Source organism: Castor canadensis, chromosome 2, assembly GCF_047511655.1.
Source record: "Castor canadensis chromosome 2, mCasCan1.hap1v2, whole genome shotgun sequence".
NCBI classification, from domain to species: Eukaryota; Metazoa; Chordata; class Mammalia; order Rodentia; family Castoridae; genus Castor; species Castor canadensis.
The window spans coordinates 131,601,699-131,626,301 of record NC_133387.1 but is presented as its reverse complement, the minus strand read 5'-3'; the positions used below and the strand labels follow the sequence as shown (position 1 = coordinate 131,626,301).

At 42.7% G+C, this 24,603-nt stretch overlaps 1 protein-coding gene across 3 annotated transcripts; it reads right to left on the bottom strand.

Moving 5' to 3' along the window:
* Positions 1-4,185: 4,185 nt before the first annotated feature.
* Knstrn (kinetochore localized astrin (SPAG5) binding protein) lies at positions 4,186-13,979 on the bottom strand. Of its 3 annotated transcripts, XM_074065673.1 has the most exons (10): positions 13,771-13,979; positions 13,508-13,587; positions 10,686-10,818; positions 9,817-9,864; positions 8,190-8,295; positions 7,948-8,041; positions 6,748-6,803; positions 5,702-5,776; positions 4,780-4,846; positions 4,186-4,549 (listed from the first exon to the last, which is right to left on the bottom strand). In XM_074065673.1, exons 1-10 carry the CDS (start codon positions 13,977-13,979, stop codon positions 4,491-4,493), a joined length of 927 nt encoding a protein of 308 aa, XP_073921774.1. In that variant the 3' UTR covers positions 4,186-4,490. The 3 variants fall into 3 exon arrangements, with proteins under 3 accessions (XP_073921774.1, XP_020040781.2, XP_073921775.1); XM_020185192.2 differs by having other exon boundaries at positions 4,186-4,846; XM_074065674.1 differs by lacking the exons at positions 4,186-4,549; positions 6,748-6,803 and having other exon boundaries at positions 4,708-4,846.
* Positions 13,980-24,603: the final 10,624 nt, after the last annotated feature.

The window sequence follows — 24,603 nt, the reverse complement described above, 5'->3', positions numbered from 1 at the left end:
AGCGTCCAATTGAGCATATCCACATTTGCTCACCATACCCACTTCCAGAGTTCTTTCGTCATCCCAACCAGGAACGTGGTGGTCCCCATTGCACACTGACTCCCCTCGCCCTATGGAGGTCCATTACCTCCATTCTGCTTTCTGTCTGTATGAGTTTCCCTAATTTACTTACTTCCTATGCTTTTCACTTGTGTTTTATGGAAAAAAAAAGTGAATAAACACTCCTTGAGAAATTTGGCTGTGAATACAGGATAGGTAGTAGCTGCAGCAATGGTGATTTTTTTTTTTTTTTGCAATGTAGGGAATTGAACCCAGAGCCTTGTGCCTGCTAGGCACATGCTGAACCACTAAGTCACACTCCTAACCCCGACTTCATAGGAGGTTTTTTTTTGTTTTGTTTTTAAACAACCTGAGTCAAAGGTGAAAGTTCCTAGTTCAGAGAGAAGTGACATACTTGCAGAGGAAGGGTGAAATCAAGGCACTATGGGTTTATTTTTTTGGGGGTGGGGAGGGTGAGGTGGAGTTGCTGGAGTAAAAGTTGGGGGTAAGATTACAAAGGAAATCAATCTTTTTGCCAAGATTATGTTTTGAACTGCAATAGTACCACCACCAGGATTTGAGGTCTTTGCCAGGCATTGGTTAGGTGCTTATAACCCCACGAGACAGGTGTCATCTCCATGGGTAGCCTGGAATTCCAACCCAGATCCACCTGGCTGGGGATGGGATGCAAGGTCAGTTTCAAGAACATCCTAATTTTTGTAACTAGTTCTTATTCACCCTTGCTCAAAACCTCTACATAATGATTCCCTGACTCCTCCCCAGGCCATCAATTAATTTCTGCAGTTTGTGTTCACAACTTTTACACCTCTGCTATTACTGCCTTAACACACTTGATCCCTGTATGATGTTTTCTTGATGTCCTGAGCCCTTCTCCCTCTCTCTCAGTACTGGGATTTGAACTCAGGAAAGGCACTCTACCACCTAAACCACTAAACGAGCCCAAATACTATTTTCTTTTTTTTGGTGGAAGTGAGGTGCACGACCTCAGGGCCTTGCAGTTGCTAGGCAAGTTCTCTACCACTTGAGTCATGCCACCTGTTTATAAAAATATATTTTGGGGTGGGGGCAGGGGAGAGAAATGACCCAAGCCTTGTATGCACATATGAATAATAAAATTAAAAAAATATGTATATATTTTGAATTATTTTTGGTGAGACTTGGGTTTGAGCTCAGGGTTTCAGGCTCGCCAGGCATGTGTTCTATGGCTTGTAGTTCTAATCTTTTTAACTTATTGGCATATAATAGTTGTGTGGGGGGAGTCATTGTGACATTTACATATGTGCTTATTATTTAATTTTTTTTTTGTGGGATGAGGGTTTGAACTCAGAGCTTCACACTTGCAGTGTAGGCGCTCTACCACTTTAGCCGTTCCTCCAGTCCATTTTGCTCTCTGGTTATTTGGAGATGGGGTCTCATGAACTATTTGCCCAGGCTGGCCTCTTACCTGTGATCCTTTGGATCTCAGCCTCCCAAGTAGCCAGGATTACAGGCGTGAGCTCCCAGTGCCTGGCCTTAAAATACAGCTTAATTAGATTCACCTCCTCCTCCATCATTCTTCTTACCCCCTTCTTAGAACAATTTTAACAGATTTCATTGTTCTATTTTTATACACATATACAAAATACATCCACCATATTTGCCCGACTTCACTCTCTCCCCTTCCACTGATACTGGGATAGGACCTGTTCTTCACATTTTAAGTGGATATAGATTGTTCAAGGGGGTCTTACCTTGGTATTTCACACATGTGTAGATCATACTCTAATCAGATTAACCCCCTCTTACTTTGTCACCCTGGTCACCTATTATCCAACAGTTTACAGTTCACACGTTTACAGATGCAATATGTTTTGATATTATCCTTTTCCCCCTCCCACCTCCCGAGTCCCCTCAGACATCTCCAGTATGACAGTCATATTCTATCTGTCATCTATCTCTCTATCTGTACATTTAGCTTATAGGTCTAGCTTCCACATGAGAGAAAACATGCGACCTTTGTCCTTCTGAGCCTGGCGTTCTTCACGGAACATGATGATCCCCAGTTCCAAGCATCTACCTGCAAACAATATAATTTCATCCTTCTTTATGGCTGAACAACACTACCCCACATTTTCTTAGTCCATTTTTAGTTGTAGGGCACCTGGGCTGTTTCCAGGGCATGGTTATTGTGAAGTGTGTAGTTTATTCTCTTAATCCTGCCATCATGCCATGTACCTTTAACACCAACGCCATGTTCTTATCTCTACTCAGTGCTCAACATCTCATTGGTAATTGTAGTTATTTTTAAATGAAAAACTTTCCTTAGATTTGTGTGCATTACTTTTTTAACCCCCTACTGTTATAGCTTGGCTCTAACCACTTAACCACATAGAACTGCTAGGTGTGTCTTTTGGTGTCAGTCAGAGACATGAAAGGCACCACGAAGTTTTGAAACTTCTGCCTCAATGATAAGAATCCTTGTTAGTCTGCAAGGATTTTCAAAACTCCTAATAGAATCACATAGCTTCCCTTCCCTTAATTCCTGGCTCACATCCTTTTCTGACACTTGCTTGTTGTTTGACCCTGGGCGGCTAATTTCTCTAAGCCTACTTCCCTAGTCGTAGAAAGCAGCACCAGCACTCACCTTGTGAGGTGCACTGTATTTACAGAGCGAGTGCACACAAGTACCTCTCACAGCATGCTGGAAGTGTGCAACTAAGTGGCAAACATAATCCCCTCTGATTTAGCAACCTCTGAACAAGACATTGTTTTTGCCTAAGACTCCTCTGGATGTCCCCTCAACTTCCTAGCTAGTCTCCAAATGCTACCTCCTCCCCAGTCCACCTAACCCACAGTTAACTAGGGTGGGACTCAACTGCATCGCCACACTGGCTCTGCATAAAGCATTGCCTTATTATGCAGCCACTCTATCACCAGCATACTTTTTCCCCAAATAAGGCTGATCAGCCTTGAGGTTACAATATAGTTTCTACAGCAGCTAACGTGTGAGGTACAGATCAGTATCTGCTGAATTTATGTAATAAATTCAGGCTCCAGATTCGATTAAGCACCCAGAATGCCTCCATGTGTATAGGTCAAGGAGGGACCAAAAGGAAAGAGGGCACGAATGCTGACCAGCAGTACTAAGTACAGCCTGGGGGCCTAGAACCTTTTTTTGGCGGTACTGGGGTTTGAACTCAGGGTCTCAGCTTGCTAGGCAGGTGCTCTAGCATTTAAGCCACACTCCAATTCAAGGACAAGAACCTTTTGAAACCGGGCCAGGAGCAAATGGGGTCTCTATATTGGGGAAGAAGAGGAAGGACAGGCAAGCAGTAGATTACCTTCCTAGGCGTAAGCTAGAGAAAGCTGGCAAGGAGTGTGGATCCAAGTGACTTTCCCACCCTTTCCTTCCAAGAAGGATTACATTTTTGGCTTTTGCTAGAAATGCCAAAGAAAACTTTTGACATTACTTGAGTAAACAATATTTTAAACTGCACATCCTAAAAATGGGCAGAAGGAAAAATTTAGCTCTTCTCAGTAGTGAAAGATGACTTGGAGTTTTCCTGTTTAAAATATTTGAGCTATGACCAATTATGAGATGGTAAACAGTTTTAGCTATTTGAAACTTGGCTTTACTGGGGGGCTCCACAGGGTTTGGTGAAGAAATCAGGTGTGAAAATAATGGGAAGGGCCACAGCAAAAGTGTGCCTCATTTCACTAAGAAACAAAATATGGCTATGCCTCTGGTAAGCTGAGGGAAGGCTGCCGAAGACTTCAGGCCATGGCTGTAGGATCTATGGCACCAGACCCAGGATTGGCTGTGTCAGGTAAAGAGCAGACACATAGGGAGTCCATAGGCAGTGGTTAGTGAGAGAAGCCTGGTACCTACTGCTGCAAATGGTAGAATATCCAATGTCCCTGGAAGGCAGGGAGCACTAGTCACAGGTCACTTAATGAGTGGAGAAAAATATTCTGGGTGAATCAGAGTATCTTTAACTTCTTATAATTATGTTCAGTTGACATATTTAGCTTAAAAGGCTATTTTCATTCTTTAATGTTACAGTCAGTATTTACGGAAATATTTATTTCAAAAGTAGTACTTAAAAAAAAAAAACAAATGTGATTTATATTAAAAGCTCCAAGATGTATTATTTCAGGTAGGTGTTATTACTATCTATACCTTCACCCCATTTATTAAGCCAAAAAACTTCAAGCAACTTCAAGTTCACAAATTTACAATGAAGTACAGAAGTCCAATCAGGATGGGACAAAATGTGTTCCAAGTCAGAAGGGGACAGCATGGCTCTCACTGATGTCTGTGTAGCACCTGTGTCCACTGTCAGTAAGGGTTTCTTCCTGCAAATCTGAGTGGGACCTCCTGGATCCTCTGGCTGTGGCTGGCTTACTCTCCTGATTCCAGTAGTGTGCTGCTGCATTGCCAGGACATCGAGTCAAGCTTCCCAGTCCCCTCTGGTAGGCCAACACGTGAGACTCAGGAGCGCTGACTCATCTGAAGGTGGGAAACTTGCTTAAAGGAGGAAGTCCTTAATCCTACTGCAGAAACTGTTTTCTCACTGGGGATGGTGAATCCTAGCTCCTGGCCTAAAAGATATCCTAACTGGCTTCCTTGGACAGTTCATCCCCACGAGGGAGCCACCTGGCCCCTTGCCTTTTACTACATTTCTAACAGCTGCTCCATTTCCTCCAGGGCTAGTGTAAAATCATTGACTTGACCATTACATAAGGCCTGCTGTTCCAGGAATCGGAGCCTTTCCTCTTCTTTCATCTTCAACTTTACCTTCAAGGCCTTAAGGAAAACACACAAAACTCGAGTCACAGGAAAGACAATAGCCACACCAGAACTTTATATTTCTATTTCACTGAGGAAGGTCACTGGGATACCAACATATACTATTTCTATCTTGGATTTTGTTTATCTGTGTTGATTTTAAGAACTGTTCCTCTGTACTACAAACTCCTATGCCTAAACTGAAGCAATGAAATCCTCTCTGTCCCATGAACACCCAGGATCTACCCAAAAATCTTGATTTCTTACAAGTCTCTTCCTTAAGCTATCAAATTTCCAAGGCATGGATTTTACATAGCTTTCAACTGTCAACTCTGAGCAACCTGTTGTGCTGCCCACTGACTCAAGTCCCTATTAGATGTGTGAATACTTCTGAGCTATACTCTCAGTCCTTAGAAATAGAAAAAGAAAATTTTTGGGAAAAAAACTGAAGTCCAAATGAAGTCTTAGAATTTAGTTAACAATAATATACCACTGTTGTTTTCTTACTTTTGAAAAATGTACAGTGATAGTGTAAGACATTATTATTAAAGGAATTGGATTTTCTATGTTGTCTTTGCAACTTTTCCATAAATCTAAAATTACTTCAAAATATTTTATTAAAAATAGCAAGGTATGGTAGTACACAGCTATAATCCCAGAACTCAGGAGGCTGAGGCAGGAAGATAATAAGTTTAAGGCCAGCCTGGGCTATATAATGAGACTCTGTCTCAAAAAAACAAAAAAAAAAACAAAAAACAAATAAAAAATGGCTTATTAAAAAGAAAACAAACACTGGAGAGAAATATTCTTCCATAAATCTATCGACTGTGGTATGAACAACAGTGCTACCTTACAGTGATGTTCGTCCCTCACCTGTAACTCCTCCATTTGCTTTTTGGCAGTTTCATTAAAAAGCTTCAGCTCATCTTGTAAAGTTTCTAACAGCAACTAGGAAGAAAATACAATGTAATAAGCAACCTCCATACTCCACACTCACTGCTGAGCACCAATCGCACACGCAGGCTGTCCAATGGCCCCTTGAACTCAATCCACTCAAGAGCCAGATTTTGTTTATCTGCTGGTTTAGGAAATTTTTTTTCATGTTTACAGACCCCTGCATCTAAACTGGACCAAGGAAATATTCTATGTTCCATGCAATACCCTAGCATTTATCCAAGTAACCTGAAACAGTCCAGGCCCAAGATTCTGGATGTCTTACTACAGGCCTGTTCCTTGAGATGTTGTTTATCTACTACATGTGCTCCGTGCTACCCATGGGAGCTGAGGAAGGATTCAGAGGTGCTTTATGAGTCTAAGAAATCAACTGATCTTTCTGGGGAAGAGTTCATACCAGTTTCAAAGATATTAAGCCCACATGCCTTGTCTTCCTTGTTTAGGGAAGGAAACAAAAAGAAACTGAGAATTCATAACTGAGAGGTTGGAGAACTGCATTACACAGTTCCCAGTAAACGAGTGGGGAGAAATTTGGTAAAGTGTAGATTGAAAAAACAGGAAGTTCTCTATGCAAGTTCACCCTATTATGTGGGGTAAATGAGTGCGGAGAAATTTGGTAAAGTGTAGAATGAAAAAAACAGGAAGTTCTCTATGCAAGTTCACCCTATTACGTGGGGTGTTTTTATTTTTGTTTGCAGTATTGGGCGTGGAATCCAGGCCATCACACATGCTGGGCAAGCACCCTCCCACTGAGCCACACCCTCCTAGCATCTGTTTTAAAAAGTACATTTTCAATCCAGACTCGTCTGTGAGTGCAAAGCTGCCTGTTAAGTACACGTTGTGTGCTCATTTTTACTTTCATAGATAACCAGAGACAGTTTCTTGGGGTTTGCTGAGCACAAAGCAGAGGTCTTAGAGCTACAGGGCCATGGGGAGACCCTGCTCATCCATACTCATACCCTCACCATGGAGTCCGTGTGATCTGTAGTGGGTTCCTGCTGTAATGCCAGGGTCTCACTCCCTAAAATGGATGGATACAACAATATCAGCCTTGCCTTGGAACCACCCCTTCAACTGAAGAAAACAAAGCGTCTTCCATGGACATGCATAAGAACATTCCTGAGGAAACTTCTCTAGGGGTCAGGTGCTGGATGCTCTCTTGAGTTTTCACCTGGGCAAGGTCACCTATGCCTGACCTCTAGAGCTGTATTGTACCTCCTTTCCTTTTTTCTTTTCTTTTTTTTTTTGAGACAGGGTCTCTCAATATGCCTAGGCTGGCCTTGAACTCAAGATCCTCTGGTCTCTGCCTCCCAAGTGATAGAATTACAGGCATTAGCCACCATACCTGGCCTCCTTCTTTCTCTTTAGGTTTGCTTATGATAAAAAAAAATTACATATTAATAGTATATTTATATATTTAAATATATATATGTATATATATATCAATAAAGAATATTTAAAACTTTTTTTTGTACTGAGGCTAGAACCCAGGCTTTCTGAATTCTAAGCACGTGCTTTACTGAGCACACCCCTAGCCAGGAGTCACATTTTATTTATTTTTTGACTTTCTTTTTGGTGGGAGTGGGGTTTGAATTCAGGGCTTTGAGACTGCAAAGCAGGCAGGATTCACATTTTAGCCACAGTGATACTGTTGGTGAGCCAGGCTTAGGACAGTATTCTTTCTTTCTCTCTCTTCCCACCTGGGAAAGTTACCCATAAGCTTTACCTCCTTTGAAAAAAACACAATGTTTCTGGCCTCTTTGCAAGGTTGTACCTGTTGGCACCAAATGAATGGCACAATGTTTAGATAAGAGAAAGAGAAGCTTCTTCTGATGTTCCTCTGAAATTGTATTGGTCAGACAAAAATCAACACCAAGCTGGGCGTGGTGGTACATTCTGGGGAGGAGGATACAGAGTTCAAGGTCAGCCTGGACTACATAGTGAATTCAAGGTCAGCCTGGGCTACAAAGCAAGACCCTGTCTCAAGAATCAAAATAAAACAAAGAAAAAACTAGTTATCAAATGAGAACGAGAAGCTGTCAGAAATCTTTAGGGCTTTGGTAGACAGCTGCTGCACACCGTGGGCCAGCTGAAGACACACAGCCAGAGCCAAGCCAGGAAGGCCCTCCACTGACTGTGGCATGCAGCTGGATGCTGTCTCTTACCTGGGTTGAGGCCATTGCTCTCCAAAATTGCCAGGCAGTTGTCTTGGAACCTTTCCAGCAGCTCCACCTTCTGAGTCAGATCCTTTAGCTCTCCCTATTGGAGTGTCACAGACAGATCAGGAACTGTCCCCCAAATGGCAGGTGTCCCTTGCTGTGCTGCTGGTCAGGCACACTGTAAGCCTGGCTTCTTTCTCTGTTCCCATCTTGCAGGATTCTGCACCTGTCACCCAGGGAACTTTTACCTGAGTTTCAGTCAACTTCTGGTGCAACTGCTTGTTGACAGCCTCTAAAATCTGGTTCTTATCCTTGAGCTCTTCCTCTGACTTCTGCTTACTCACAGGGTTGTAGCTGTAACAACAGTTGTACTTACATGAATAGGTGGAGGGATTAAGCAGACGAGCTACCAAGTTACTCAAGTGGGTTTGAGTCCTGGCTTCTTGACATAGTGGTATATAACATGAGGCTCTTTCCTTGTTTCTTGAATTAAGATAATATCTATATTTCATAGTATTAGCATGATGAATAAAAGAGAAGACCTATATGTAATACTCAGCCCAGTTGCTGGTATGTGGTAAACGTCTCACAGCCACTGTCATCACCATCAATAACAAACCATAATTTTGAAGGTCTTGCTTATTATTATTTGACTTCAAGACTTTTTGTTTTTAGCTAGGCACTGATGGTTCACGCCTGTAATCCTAGCTATTTGGGAACTGAGATTGGGAGGATTTTAGTTAGAGGCCCTGAGCAAATAGTTTACAAGACCCCATCTCCAAAATAACCACAGCAAAAAATGGACTGAGGTGTGGTTCAAGCAGTAGAGTGCCCACTTTGCAAGTGTGAAGCCCTGAGTTCAAACCCCAGTCCTTCCCACCCCCCCACACAAGAAAAGCCCATTTGTAGCAGAGCCCAATAAAAATGTTCAGACAGACACACAGTTCCATGGTCCTCAATACCCAAATGACATCGAGGGATTCTAAGTCCACAGGTTACAAAAGTCTGGTCTGTCATTAGCATATTGTGCAGACACAGAAAAAAGTATCTAAAAATTCATGTGGTTAGTCTTTAAAAGCCTTAAGTCTTGAGTTCCAACCCCAGTAACACACACATACACACACACAAGAATGAAGACTTTTTTTTCTTTTTTTTTGTTGACAGGATCTTATTATGTAGCTCAGGCTGGCTTTAAACTCTCAATCCTCCTGTGTGCTGGGATTGCAGGCATGGGTCACCATACCCAGCTTGTCCTTAAGACTTTTTGTTTCTTTGATTTTTGAGACAGGGTCTCTCTAGGTAGCTCAGGCTGGCCTAGAACTTGTTATGTAGCCCAAGTTGGCTGTGAACTCGATACTTCTGCTTCCATCTTTCAAGTGCTGGGATTATAGACATGCACCACCAAGGCTGTCTTTGTCTTTAATACTTTTAAGACATGCTCACCTGATAGATTTGGAATTAGAACCTATGTGTACAGCATTTTCAGCTTACTATTATTTTTGTTTACAGACTGCAAAACTTCCAAATTAGCTTAAAACAGAGATGGGTTTGGGATTTTATCACATCCACCTCTACCACCAGAATATCTCCATTTCACTAACCACACACAGCCCTTCCTATTCCAAAGGCTTCACTCCTGTTGATGGGTCATGGACAGTTTTGGCAAGAAGCCCAAAAGCTCTTGTCTGAGACTCAAGATGGTGAAACCACTGACTCTTTCCCTGATAATGGTTCTCACACCTGGCTGTGATTTATCCCTGACTATTTCATTCAGGAATCAAGGATGGTACCCAGATCATAACACATTAAACAGGTCCCACAATGATTCTGACTTATAACCTGGATTGTGACCCACCACAATTCCCCAGTGCTCACCCCTTTCTGATGTTCCTCTTGATGGCAGTCTCTGCGACTTTCATTTGCCTAGAGAAAGCAGAAACAAAAAATTAAGCAGAGAATCATGGTACTGCTGCACTGTGTTGTGAACAAGGCAAAACAAGGAGCTTGAGTTTCTTTTCTTTGTTTTTGAGACCAGCTCTCACTATGTAGCTCACGCTGGCCTCAATTTTCCAATCCTCCTATCTTAGCCTCCCTAGTGCATGCACTGCCACACCTGGTCTGATGAAAAACATACAAGGCATATAGCACAAACTTGAGGGCCTGAGGGCCATGCACACTGATTTCAGGCAGCCACCAAAAAACAGGATTATTTATAGGAAAGGGTTCTCCTGCTGACCACCCCACACCTCAACTTTTGCTCCAAATAATGTGGCCACCTCATGTCAACCTGCACTCACCTGGTAAAGGAACATTGGCTAAGGGACACACCTGCATACTACATTTGGGTTGGGCTCTGCTCAGACCAGCAACCTAGGCCAACAACGAGCCCCACTTTCCATGACCACTACTCAGGGCTGGTACTTGGCTATGGCGCTGCCATTGGTAGATTCAAAGCAAGTATGAGAGAGGAAAGAACATCTTTTTCATAACCCTTTGTCTTTTCACACAGGACCAACACGGTGGTCCTGACAAACAGCCTAGCAATGCTGCAGGGCTCTGGGACCCACCTCCAGGCTGTTATTTGGGAGCCTGTGCTCCTCCCACCCTATCTTTTCTTCTTGGTACTGAACAATTTCTAGCAAGATCTTCTTCCTTATTTACAGTGCATGCTAGGCAAGTGCTCTACTACTGAGCCACACTCCCAGCTCTAGCAAGACATTCTAACTGGGTACCAACACTCTCACCCATTCTCTCGTCTTGGTTTGGTGGCTTTTGTAATATCATTCTCTGAACTTCCTGAATGAAGATGTCTGGAAACATCAACTTCTTTGGACTTAACAGGTAATTGACTCTTAAAAGTGGCTCGAGTTTGTGGATCTAAAAGGGAAAACAAGAGTGTAAAACCTCAACGGTCATGCTGCCACATGTAAAAGCTGCACGCTGTAACAAACAGCTGCACTCCAAGTTATCATAAGACTTCATTTTCATATAGGTCAATCTCAACTTGTGAAGTTAAGAAGACTTCTGGTCTAAGTGCAATTGAAACCAAAATTCTTTAAATGTGACAGCTGTGTGCTTCATGATGCATCAAACTGGACAGCTGGAAGGAATAAGTTTGCAGAGACTGATATAAGCAAAGAACTAAAGGTAAAGCAGAGTGGAAGTGAGCAGGCAAAACGCCAAATGCCAATGGAACCAATGGTACGATTCCGTAAGCACCTGACACATTCTCCTACAGCAACATGCCAGCTGTTTTTTCTCCCAGTTACTGCCTGTTTTCACCAAAATGTCTTCACAGCCACATCTTTGTGTCCCTTCCACCTAGTACTTGGCATACGACTAGCAGCAGCAGCATAAATGTGTTCATAGCCCTTTGTCTATAAGCCATCTCCTCTGCTCCTCTCCCTCCCAGCTCATCAGTTCTACCTGAAGCCCTTCTGCTTTGTGGATCCCTTGGTAAGTTTTGAGGCTCCCACCTGGTATTCTTCTGATCTCCTTACTGGGCCAGGGCTGGAAAACACCTCCATCATACACTGGCTATCTAGCTTTCTGATTCGATGGTAAATTCAAGTAATTTATTCAGGAGTTACCTCCCATACAGTCAACACAAATATAGACTTTTGTATTGATTTTTTTGGTGGTACTGGGGCTTGGACTCAGGACCTACACCTTGAGCCACTCCACTAGCCCTTTTTTGTGAAGGGTTTTTACGAGATAGGGTCCGTGAACTATTTGCCCAGGCTGGCTTCGAACTGCGATCCTCCTGATCTCTGCCTCCTGAGTAGCTAGGATTATAGGAATGAGCCACTGGCACCTGGCCTACTTCTTTTTCTTTTTTTGGTGGTACTGACATCTGAACTCAGGGTTTATACTTGCAAGAGCTCTACCACTTGAGCCATGCCTCCAGCCCTCTTTTTTGGAGCTGGGAATCAAACCAAGGGCCCTGCATGAGCCAGGAAAGCACTCTACACTGAGCTTCATTCCCTAGAGCCCAGACTTTTCTGGATTATACTAACTACACTCTTCATTGTAAAATGGATGGTTTTAAGCATGATCTAAGAGTCATAATAATTAAATCAAGTTGAAGAAAGGAGGCATAAAGTACTGGATCATATTGATTGGGAAATTTTGTATTAAATAAATTTGACTTGAATCATTTTTTGACGGTACTGGCATTCAAACTCAAGGCCTCAAGCTTGCTAGGCAGACAATCTGCCACCTGAGCCCCAGCCCCAGTCCTTGCATAACTCTTGCTGCACAACAGTTGGGAGTAAGTATGACCTTTCAGGAATTTATAAGCACATTTACTGGCATTCTATTTTCAATATTCATAATACTAAGCATATATTAAATGGGTTCTTCTTGAAGTGTCTGTGTGAAGCAAAAAGCAATCTATACTGATCTTGTTCTATCTCAAGTATTAATAAGTTAATACAGTAACAAATCTAGTCCATGTAAGAGTTGATAGTAAACTGGGGAAAAAAATGAACACTTCATTGATCGGAATCAGTTCCAATAATCCACACTTACTGGAATCAAAGGATTGCATCGTAGGAAAAATTTGGTAGGATTTAACAATGATGATTTCCTAAAAACAGAACTGGATGGCTGGTGAAGGAAACTTGCTTTTCACTGTAAGCCATTTTCCATCTTTTCTTTTCTATGCTCAAATCTGAATGATTTTTAAGGTTGACACACATCCTAAAAAACTTTTAAATTGTTGCAGTTACAAGTCATCACAGAGATGACAACTTGTGTCTTGGCTGGGAGAGCAGTCACTGTGGACTGACTCAGGGGCACTGAATGTGAGGGAAAGACAGCAGGACAGGGTGGGGAGACCTAGCTCCACTCCTCCCCAACATCTTCTACCTGCAGATGTCAGGATTACTATTCAGGTGTTCCTAGGCAAAACAAGACAGAGAACAACCCTTTAATGCCTTTGGAGAAAAGCCTATTTAACTTCAGAGCTCAAACCTGCCACTGTTGTTCAGCCGGCTGCATGGAATCATCTGGAAGGGATCATGGATAGCTGCTCCATAATCCCCACAACAGTTTTCTGGTGCCTGGAGCTCATTCTATGCTATAATCCCCTAGATTAGGCAGCTTAACCACTACAGACCCTATGAGATGACTTTTAACCACAATCAAAACAACACACGGCAAGAAGACAGAGCGATTAAATATTGTTTTTAGTCATGGCTCTCTCCTCTCCAAGTTTCTCAAATACCCTGGCTAGGCTTGAGCCCTCTCCCATTGCACCCGACATTTACTAGAATGTCTAACGACAGCCACAGTGCAGGTATCAAAGTGAACAAGGCACTCTTTCTTCAAGCGCCCCACTTCTCAAATGACTCCCCTCCCCATCAACAAATTCAGATCTACGAGAGATCCCAGATCTGGAAATAAAACGGGTAAGTGCATACAAAGCGACTCCTAGCTTAATTATGACAGTGATGCAGTGCAACACTTAGCCCTCCCTGGCCGGGGGCCCCCCAATTCCCAGCCTCCGCATCGGGTCCCTACACTTCCGGCCTGGGTCCCCAGTCGGGGTGGCGTGCACACCCACCTGCGGGCGCAGAGGGGGGCTGCACGCTGTACACTGTCTTAACCACACTGGTCATCGTAACTAGGCGGCACGGCTGGACCCTGGAAAGTGAAAGGCGAATATTAACAGCGCCGGGGCCCGGGGCCCGGGGCCCGCGCAGGTGGAAGGCCGAGGAAGAGCACGACCGGCCGGCCAGGCTCGGCGTCCGCAAAGAAACGACCCCACTCCCAGAGGTTCCAGTTCGCCCCAAATCCAGCCCTGTCCCTGCCCCGGGAGAGCCGAACCCAGACGTCCGCTGCTCCGGCCCGCAGTCCTGGTCGCTTTGGTTCAAAAGAGGCTCGGCTGCAACCGCCGAGGCGTCGTCCGGGTCTGCCGCCTCGGATTCAAACGAAAACTTCCGGTAGCTGGGCGGAAGTGAGTGCGGTTTGTCGTCTGTGGGCGGCCCTGTTGTACGGCAGACTGTCCTGCGAGCCGCGGCTTCGGGTACCGCCATGTTGTACGGAAGGATTGAGCGGAGCAGTCCGAACTTCCCGGGCTAAGCCGGGCTGGGGCGCACTTGTGGGGCCTGAATGGAGCTAATGAGCCGCGCGGTCATATTCGCGGCTGTGGGCGCACGCGTGGCCACGTTTAGCGTCCATGTCACAATCCTCTTTATTTGGGCTGGGATTGTTAGGCATACTGCCAGGAGCACAGGTTATTTCGATAAATACTACAAGTTACATGGTGAGAGTGGCAGGGCAGGTTGAAGAAGATGGCCCGTGGACTGGACTGAAATACCTAACGCACCTTCCTGCGGTCTTAGTTCTTATTAGCACACATTCGGATTTAATTAGAAATTCAATGGAACTCCTACTAAACAGGACAGAATTCCCAATCGCTTCATCATGATGCTCACCTATTCATTACGTTCTGGGCACTTTAATTGGTGTGTGGAGGGGGTTTGGGTTCTACCACTTGGCTCTTCCCTAACGCCCATCATAAACCTAGACAGCGTGGTTCCAGGGACCTACCCGGCTGTCAAGAGTCAACGGAATGCGCCCCTTCCCGTGCCCCCATTCCCAGCCCTCGATCAGATCCCTGCTCTGGGGAGTGAGGGAGAGTAAATGTCATGACTGACTCTGCCCTCCTGGGGTTACAGTCTAGAAAACAGTAACCAGATAATCGCACAAATATATGTTTTCCCCAATTGTAAAACTATGACGGATGCTATGAGACAGAAAACAATTTAAACTGAAAGGTCAGTGAGAAGTCATTTTTGATTCAGGAAGAATGAAAGGGAGTTAATCACATGAACAGTGGAGGAGAAGGAGAAGTGCAAAGTTCCAGGGCAGATAGGGGTTTTTCTGTAGATAAAGCTGGGGAGATAAGAAGTAAAATGGCAGCCTTTGTAGGCCAAGGCAAAGAGATTAAATTTTATCTTAAGAGTAATGGAAAGTCAGTGAAGCATATGGCAGAAGAATGTGTCACGCGCACACACACACACACATATGGATACATATTTATAGTGGTAGTAGTGGGAATTGAGCTCAGGGCCTCAGTAAGCACTGTACCACTTGAGCCACACCCCAGACCCGGATTTATATATTTTAAAAGCTTACTTTGGGACACTGTGCTCATGCTTACTGCAGGGGAAAGGAGGACTATGGCAGGAAACCACGAAATTACCCAGAAGGAAATTAAGGAGGAGGAGAAGCCAGTCCATTGTGAGAAGACATCCAGGATGCTGTACGGGTCTTCACCACCAAGGGCAGCCACCACTGATGGACCAGCCCTCCCGCAGAAACGAACCCATCCATCCAGCTGCAGATCAACACTTCAATGGATGCAACCTTGACACAACTGAGTAGTTTAGTAAAGGAAGTCTAGCTAGAAGCTTCAATTTTGCAATTGGTTTTTATGAATTTTGCAAAACCTGGTTATGGAGTTGAGATTGGCAGTACCATGTCTGGCAGGAGGAGACAGTGATTCTTTGGCCTTGCAGTCACAGTAGTTCCAAATGGCCAATTATTGGGACATAGCAATTACCCCTCCAAATCGGGCACCACCTCCATATTAAATCCTATTTACTCTCTTGAATTTATTTTTCATTCAGTTATGTAAAATAAGCTTACATATTCTTTTTCCTCAAATAAATAAATAAAAAGTTTACTCTGGCCACTCCACTAGAGACGGCAGACAATTGGAAGGGTGTGGCTGAGTGAGAGATGATGGTGGCTGGACCACGATGGTAGTGGTGATGAGATGGAGAAAAGCAGGGACATAGATGAAAGCTCTGGAGGTAAGTCTCAGGACAAGACTGGGTGTAAGGAAAGGAAGGAGAAGAGAGAGAGGAATGCTGTGGGTGATCCAGGCTTCAATAATTGTGTGGATAGAGTCACTGATCTGTAGGGAGTGGGAGGAATTGAAAGTTCGCTTTTGAACATGGTAAACTTGAAATGCCTTTGAGATATTCCAGCAAAGTGATCAAGTAGGAGGTTGGAGCCCAAAGTAGAGTCTGGGTTGAAGATAAATGCTTGGTTCTCCACACCCTCAGGATATGCATTCAGCCAAACATAGGTTAAAATATTTGGAAAAAAATTGAATGTGTACTGAACTCTTTTTTTTTTTGTCATTATTTCCTAAACTAGATAGTATAACAACCAGGTGCTGATGGCTCATGCCTATAATCCTAGCTACTCAGGAGGTAGAGATCAGGAGAATTCAGGTTCAAAGCCACTGATGCCCACCCTGCAGTATTCCTTCTTGAACCTCCCCACCCTATCTTCTGGAGGGTGCACTTTTGCTCTGCTTTCACTTTGCTTTGCATTAATAAATCTGCTTAAGTTTCCTCTGTGTTTATCCTTGAATCCTTTCTCCAATGAAACCAAGAATTTTTGGACCCCAGACCTGAATTTGGTAGCAGAATCACTCTCCCGCATATACCAAGGGGTAACCATACTTTGAGGATCTATTGGTATATGGGTGTGTGTAAAGCCATGAAACTTGATGACATCATCAAGAAAAGTATAGAGTGAGCCTTAGAGCCAAGGACAGGAACTCAGTATTTAGAAATTGCAATGATAGGAAGGTGCCTGTTGGGCTGGAGTGGCTCAAGTGGTAGAGTACCTGACTACCAAGTATGAGGCCCTGAGTTCAAATCCTAGTACTGCCAAAAAGAAAAAAAAAGTAATTGAAAGAGCAAGCAAGATGAGAACCGAGAAGTTTCCATTTCTTTAGCAACAAAGAAGTCATTGATGAATCAAGCAAGGGAATCCTGGTGGAGACTTTGGATAGTAGAAGCCATATTGAAGGACATCTATGAGAGAGAAGAGGCAATGACAGCCTAAATGGAGTAGAGCAGGAGGTGGGTTGTGGGGCCAGAGGAGGGTTTCTGTGAGACAAAGGCGCTGGTGGATGCATGTGCTGATGGGAACATACCAGCTGAGAAGAGGAAAAGAATGCTTTGGCTCTCGCTCCAGAGATAGTCAAAGGGCAGGGATGGGGTTGGGTGGGGTAGGAGAAAGATGGAGCCTAGAGCATCTTCTAATGCCTTTGTTCATGGGTATTCACAAAATAACTTAAGAAATGATGCACCTTTTCCTCTGTTTTTAGTTCATGGCTAATTTTTTTCATAACTTTAGGTATTTGAGGCTGGGTGTGGTGACTCACACCTGTAATCCTAGCTACTGAGGAGGCAGAGATCAAGAGGAACTTGGTTCAAAGCCAGCCTGGGCAAATAGTTCCTGAGACCCTATCTCGAAAACACCCTTCACAAAAAGGGGCTGGTGGAGTGGCTCAAGGTGTAGGCTCTGAGTTCAAGCCCCAGTACTGCAAAAAACAAAAGCAAAACAAAGTTTTAGATATTTGTAAGGGACATACTTTCTTCTGTTGTATATTGTATATGCTTTTTATTCATTTATACAATTCTATTCTCTCTTGCTTCATTTTGTGTAATTTCTGCTGCTATGTCTTCACGGTGGGGGGTAGGGTGGGTAGTGCTGGGGATGGAACCCAGATCCTAGCTCATGCTAGGTGAGCGCTCTACCACTAAGCTACAGCCATGCTCGCTATTGCTATGTCTTCATGTTTACTTTTCTCCCTGCAATGTCTAAACTGTTGTCAATCCCATCCAACTATTTATTTCACCTCAGACATTTTAGTTGTCACCCTGAGTTCAAGGTAAGCTTTTTTTTTTTTGTTTTTTTAATTATTTGTTTATTTATTTTGCAGTACTGGGAGTTGAACTCAGGACCTTCTGCTTGGCAGGCACTCACTCTACCACTTGAGCCACTCCGCCAGGCCTCTTTGTGTTGGTTATTTTTGAGATAGGGTCTTGCTTTACACCCAGGCTGGCCTCTGTGCAATGCTTCTATTTGCGCTTAGCTGGGGATGAGGGGCATGCGTCACCATGCCCTGCAATTGGTTGAGATGGGGTCTCAAGAACCTTTTTGTCCAGGCTGGCCTCAAACTGTGATCCTCTCAATCTCCATCTCCCAAGTAGCTAGGATTACAGCCTCCATGCCCAACTTCAAGGTGGTATTTTTGTCTTTCAAGTCTCTACTTAGAATATTTGAGAAAGTTACAACTGTTTTAATTTCCTTGTTCAGTTCTCACATTGGTGTCAGTTCTGGCTTGGTTTCAGTTGATTTTTCTTCTCAGTGTACGTCACATATTCCATGACTGGTAATTTTTTTGTTAGCAACCCTAGATATTGTGAATTTTATATTTTGGGGTGTTGGTTGGTTTTGGGTTTCTGTAAACATTCATGAGTTTTGTTTTGGGATGTAGTTAAGTTACATAGGAAGAGTATTTTCCCTTCCTGTACTTGCTTTTAAGGTTTGTTAGGTGTAGGGTTGCAGGTACAGAGTGTATGCTTAGCATGAGCAAAATCCCCAGCACCCAAAAAAAAAAAAAAAGATGTATAAGGTGGTTAGATGGGAGAGTGGTGGTACTGGGACTTGGGCCTCCCCTTGCTAGGCAGGTGCTCTATCACTTGAGCCATACGCCCAGCCCCTAAGCAGTGTTTAAACGAAGGCTCAGGCGCGACCCTTCCGAGGAACTCGGAATAAAGTCTGAGGTTATTCCATAAAGTCTGAGGTTATTCCCTCTGGCTGATGATCACAGCCCTCTTCAGGCTTGCACCACTGCTGCTACTGGTTCCTCTCATTGTTTTGGGTGGTTCTTTCCTCCACTTCAGTTAGTTTCCTTACACTTAGATGAGGGGCTGTGTGCTGCTGAACACTCCAGGGGGGTCTTTTGTTCTCAGTACTCTCTTCTGAGTGTGAGTCATCTGGTTTGCCCCAAACTGGGAGCTGCTCCCTGGGGCTCAGTTTTTTTTTTTTTTTTTGCTTTTTTTTTGGTGGTACTGAAGTTTGAACTCAGGGCTTCACCCTTGCTAAGCAAGTGCTCCACCACTTGAGCCACTTCTCCAGCCCTCCCCAGACTCAGGAATCCTCATGGCTTTGCCTGGTCTTCCTTCTCTGCACTATATCCTGGAAATTCTCATCAGTAAGTTGGGGCAATTGGAACAGAGAAGAAGTCACCTTTGTTTCCTGATTCTCAGGACATTTGTTTTTTGTTTTTTGGTGGCACTGGGGTTTGAACTCAGGGCTTCACACTTGCTAGGCGGGCGCTCTTACTGCTTGAGCCACTCTGCCAGCCCTCCCTGACACCCAGGGGTCACTGCACTTTGTCGTTTTGATGTCCAGTGTCTTTTTCCACATTTTTTATTAGCACATGTTAATTGTACAATGTTGTAGGGGTTTCACAGTCCAGTGCCTTGGAACCCACTGTTTCATGTATTTTTCTGTTTGGTTGGTTGTTTCAGGCAGGGGGGTAAATTTGTCCCTGCTCCTCCATTTTGACTGGAAAGGGAAGTCATAGCCAGTCTTTAAATATATTTTTTCTTTAAACTATGGGGCTGCAGATTAAAGTTATAGAATAACTTTCTTGGGGAAATGATCATCAAATATCTTATTTGCAAAGCCAATTCACTCTTTCTGTCTCATCAGCCAAATCAAATTGATTCTCTTTCAGGAAAAAAGCCTGATTTCATTTTCCCATTCAAAGAAATGTGCTAAATAAATATGTGTCCTCTGCTAAACTTCTCACTTTTGAAACTGAATTTTTTTTTGGTGGGGCTGTGGTTTAGAACCCAGGGCCTCCCACATGCTAGTTCAGGGCTTTTCCACGGAACCAAAACCTCAGCTCCCACGAATGGAATTCTCGACTGGAGAAGGCATAGAATGGAACCACAAAGCTGCCCCCTTTGAAATTTTTCATAGATGTTCTTCCAGGATTTGTTTGTCCTGATCTCTGCTGCCTGAGTAGCTAGGATTTCAGGTCTGAGCCACTAGCGCCCAGCTCTATTTTTTTATTTATTTTTTATATGACAGAGCAAGGTGAAAAACCGGCAGACCCAAGGGTCTTTCTTAGGCAGATCAAAATGAGGAAAGGCAACACATGAAGGAGGAATCAAGTTGATTCCCTTAAAACTGTGTCCCCTACCTTCTAGAAGGTCTTCACATCCCTAGAGGGGAGCAAAACTCTACTTTGAAGGAATCAGTGATGGCGCCATTATTGCTGTGTTCATTGTAATAGGAGGGATGGGGAGAGGGGCAGAAGCGGCAAGAATGGGGTGGATAAGTGAGGGATTTGATAGGCTTTCTACTTGAGGGCTTTTCTTATGAAATGAGCTTCCTCTACTATAAGTGGGGGTTGGGGTGGGGAGGTGCTGGGTATCAGATGTTTGAGGAAGGTGGAGAAAATAGCAAAACATAATTGTAAAGAATGGAAACTAGTAATTAGTATGGAAACAAGGAGGGTTGAGAGTACAGCTGAAGTTGATAGTCATGGATTCAAATCCACCTTTAAAAAAATCTACATCAATCTGCTTAGCAATGCAATTTCCTTTGGCAATGTTGGAGCTATTTGGCATTTGTGAGTTTGGTAAAATGCTGATCTTTTTCCTTTGTCAAGACATAGTGTGAATAATCAGACAGGCCCAGTATAATTTTTTTTCACTATGTAAATTTCTGTTTTTTCCTTTTCTTTTTCTATTTTATCTTTTTATACATTGTTTGTGTCACCTCCCCCTCCCTCTCTGCTTCTGGACAGAACCTGTTCCACCCTCTTCTCTGATTATGTTGAGGAGAAAACATAAGAGATCGTAAGAAAGACATAGTGTTTTTGCTAGGTTGAGATAAGGATAGCTATGCAGAGAGATTCCTAGCGTTGCTTCCATGCACATGTGTGTTACAACCTACATTAGTCCTCTCTGCCAGACCTCTTCACTACTTCCTGGTCACCTTCCTATAGTGGCCTCTGCCAATTTAAAATTGCTATATTTGCTCCTCTATAGTGGGCACATCAACCACATTCAAGTTTTAGGTTTCCTTCCCTTTCCCTATGTCTCCCATGCATGTTATCCCCTTAGTGTGAGACCCATGTCCAATAATATTACTGCATTTGTTTTAGATCTAAAGTCCGCATATGAGGGAGAACATACGATTTTTGGCCTTCTGAGCTTGGCTAACTTCGCTTAAGATGATGTTCTCCAGTTCCATCCATTTACTTGAGAATGACAAAATTTCATTATTCTTTGTGGCTAAGTAAAATTTCATTGTGTATAAATACCACAATTTCTTAATCCATTTGTCAGTAGTGGGGCATCTTGGCTGTTTCCATAGCTTGGCTACTGTGAATAGCACTGCAATAAACATGGGTGTGCAGGTGCCTCTGGAGTAACCTGAGTCACATTCCTTCGGGTATATCTCTAGGAGTAGGATTGCTGGATCATATGGCAGATCTATGTTTAGTTTTTTGAAAAGACCCCATATTGTTTTCCAAAGTGATTGTACTAGCTTACATTCCCACCGGCAGTGTGTAAGGGTTTCTTTCCCCTCCCCCCCCACTGTCCCCTGCATCCTTGCCAGTATTTGTTGGTGGTGGTGTTCTTGATGGTAGCCATTCTAACAGAGGTAGTACAGCCATTTTTACTATGCTGATTCTGTCAATCCATGAGCATGGGAGATCTTTCCATCTTCTGTAGTCTTCCTTGATCTCTTTCTTCAGTGATTTGTAGTTCTCCTTGTAGAGGTCATTTACAGCCTTTATTAAGTTTATTCCTAGGTGTTTGACTTTTTTTGAGGCTATTGGAAATGGAATTGTTTTCCCATATTCTTTCTCAATTTATTCATTGTTGGTGTATAGAAAGTCTGCTAATTTTTTAAGTTGATTTTTGAATCCTGCTACATTGCTGAAGCTGTTTATGGTGTCTAGGAGTTTTTGGGGTGGAGTTTTTTGGGTCTTTGAGGTGTAGGATCATATCATCTGCAAATAGGGATATTTTGACAGTTTCTTTACCTATTTGTATTCCTTTTATTTCTTATTCTTTCCTTATTGCTCTGAGTAGGAATTCCAGAACCATGTTGAATAGGAGTGGGGAGAGTGGGCATCCTTGTCTCATTCCTGATTTTAGGGAAATGGTTTCAGTTTTTCCCCATTAAGTATGATGTTGGCTATAGGTTTGTCATATATAGTCTTTATAATGTTGAGGTACATTCCTTCTAGTCCCAGTTTTTTTAGAGCTTTTATTATGAAATGGTGTTGAATTTTATCAAAGGCTTTTTCTGAATCTATTGAGATGATCGAGGGGCTTGTGTCTTTGCTTCTATTAATGTGCTGTATTACATTTATAGATTTGCGTATGTTGAACCACCCCTGCATCCCTGGGATGAAGCCGACTTGGTAGTGGTGAATGATCTTTCTGATGTGTTGTTGGATTCAGTTTGCCATTATTTTATTGAGGATTTTTACATCAATGCTCATTAAGGAGACTGGCCTGTAGTTCTCCTTTTTGGATGTGTCCTTGTCCAGTTTTGGGAGGAGTGTAATACTGGCTTCATAGAATGAGTTGGGCAGTTTTCCTTCCTTTTCTATTTCATGGAAAAGTTTAAGGAGGGTTGGTATTAGTTCTTCTTTAAAGGCCTGATAGAATTCAGCAGAGAATCTGTCAGGTCCTGGACTTTTCTTTTTTGGGAGACTATTGCTGCTTCAATTTCATTTTGTGTTATAGAGCTGTTTAGCTGGTTCAGTTTTGGATGGTCATAAGTATCTAGAAATTTGTCCATTTCTTCAAGATTTTCCAATTTATTGTGATATAGGTTCTCAAAGTAGTCTCTGATGATTCCCTGGCTTTCTGTGGTGTTAGTTGTTATCTCCCCTTTTTCATTTGTGAGATTACTAATTTGGGTCTTTTCCCTCCTCATTTTAGTCAGGTTTGTCAGGGGCTTGCCAATCGTGTTTATTTTTTCAAAGAACAAGCTTTTTGTTTCATTGACTCTTTGTATGTCTTTTTTGGTCTCTATTTCATTGATTTCTGCCCTGATTTTTATTATTTCTCTCCTGCTTATTTTGGGTTTTGCTTGCTCTTGTTTTTCTAGGAGTTTGAGATGTAACATTAGATCATTTATTTAAAATCTTTCTGTCCTTTTAATATGTGTACTCATGGCTATAAACTTTCCTCTAAGGACTGCCTTTGGTGTGTCCCATAGGGTCTGGTAGATTGTTGTTTCATTTTCATTAAATTCCAGGAAGCTTTTGATTTCCTCTCTTATTTCTTCTATGACCCAATGATTGTTGAGCAATGCATTATTCAGCCTCCAATTATTTGCATGTTTTCTGCTGTTGTTTTTGTTGTTGAGTTCTAGTTTTAATGCATTGTGATCACATAGAATGCATGGGGTAATTTCTGTTTTCTTATATTTGCTGAGGCTTGCTTTGTGTCCTAAGATATGATCTAATTTGGAGAAAGTTCCATGGGTTGCTGAGAAGAATGTATATTGTGTTGTTGGCTGAAGTATTCTGTAGACATCAGTTAGGTCTACATCAGTTTGATTTATGGTGTCATTTAGTTCTAGGATTTCTTTGTTGATTATTTTGTTTGGATGACCTATCTATTGGTGAAAGGGGGGTATTAAGGTCTCCCACTACCACTGTGTTGGAGTCTATATATGCTTTTTGGTCCTCCAGGGTATGTTTGATGAAATTGGGTGCACTGACATTGGGTGCATATAGATTGGTAATTGTTATTTCCTTTTGGTGTATTTCTCCTCTTATTAGTATGAAGTGTCCTTCTTTATCTCATTTGACCAATGTAAGTTTGAAGTCTACTTTGTCTGATAAAAGTATTGCTACTCCTGCCTGTTTTCAGGGGCCATTGGCTTGGTAAATTTTCCAGCCTTTCACCCTAAGCCAGTATTTATTTCTGTTAATAAGGTGGGTCTCTTGTAAACAACAGATTGCTGGATCTTCCTTTTTAACCCAGTTTGCCATACAGTGTCTTTTGATGGGGGAGCTGAGTCCATTAACATTCATGTTAGTATTGATAGATATGTGGTGATTCCTGCCATTTAGTTGTTTTTGTTGTTTAAGGTTTGATTGTGTGTAGCTGAATCAATGTTACTCTCTGATTCCTTGTCTTTTCTTCTCTTATGGTTTGATGCTTCCTGTCCTCTTGTGGTTTTGTTTGCTTTCATCTTCTGTGTGCAGAATTCCTTGTAGAATCTTCTGTAATGGTGGCTTGGTGGTCATATATTGTTTTAGTTTCTGTTTATCGTGGAAGATTTTTACTGCTCCATCTATTTTGAATGATAGTTTTGCTGGGTAGAGTATCCTAGGGTTGACGTTATTTTCATTCAGTGCCTGAAATAACTCACTCCTTGCCCTTCTTGCTTTTAAGATTTCCATTGAGAAATCTGCTGTGGTTTTGATGGGTTTACCTTTATATGTTATTTGTTTTTTCTCTCTTACAGCCTTCAATATTCTTTCTTTGTTCTCTGTGATTGTTGTTTTAATGATAATATGCCATGGGGAGGTTCTATTTTGGTCAAGTCTGTTTGGTGTCCTGGAGGCTCCCTGTACCTAATGGGCAAAACTTTCTTGAGATTTGGGAAATTTTCTGTTACTATTTATTGAATATGTTATGTATCACTTTGGCTTGCACCTCTCGCCTTCTTCGATGCCCATGATTCTCAGTTTTCATATTTTGATGGAGTCACTGAGTTCTTGCATATTCCTTTCACAGCTCTTGAGTTGTTTGACTAAGATTTCTTCTATTTTTTCTTTAAATTCTATTT

Coding starts and splice junctions, on each gene's coding strand:
- Knstrn (XM_020185192.2), bottom strand. CDS start 13,979: ATGGCGGTACCCGAAGCCGCGGCTCGCAGGACAGTCTGCCGTACAACA. Junction 9,865..10,685: donor AAACCAAGACGAGAGAATGG/GTGAGAGTGTTG, acceptor TGCTTTCTCTAG/GCAAATGAAAGTCGCAGAGA. Junction 6,804..7,947: donor GAGCAATGGCCTCAACCCAG/GTAAGAGACAGC, acceptor CATCCATTTTAG/GGAGTGAGACCCTGGCATTA.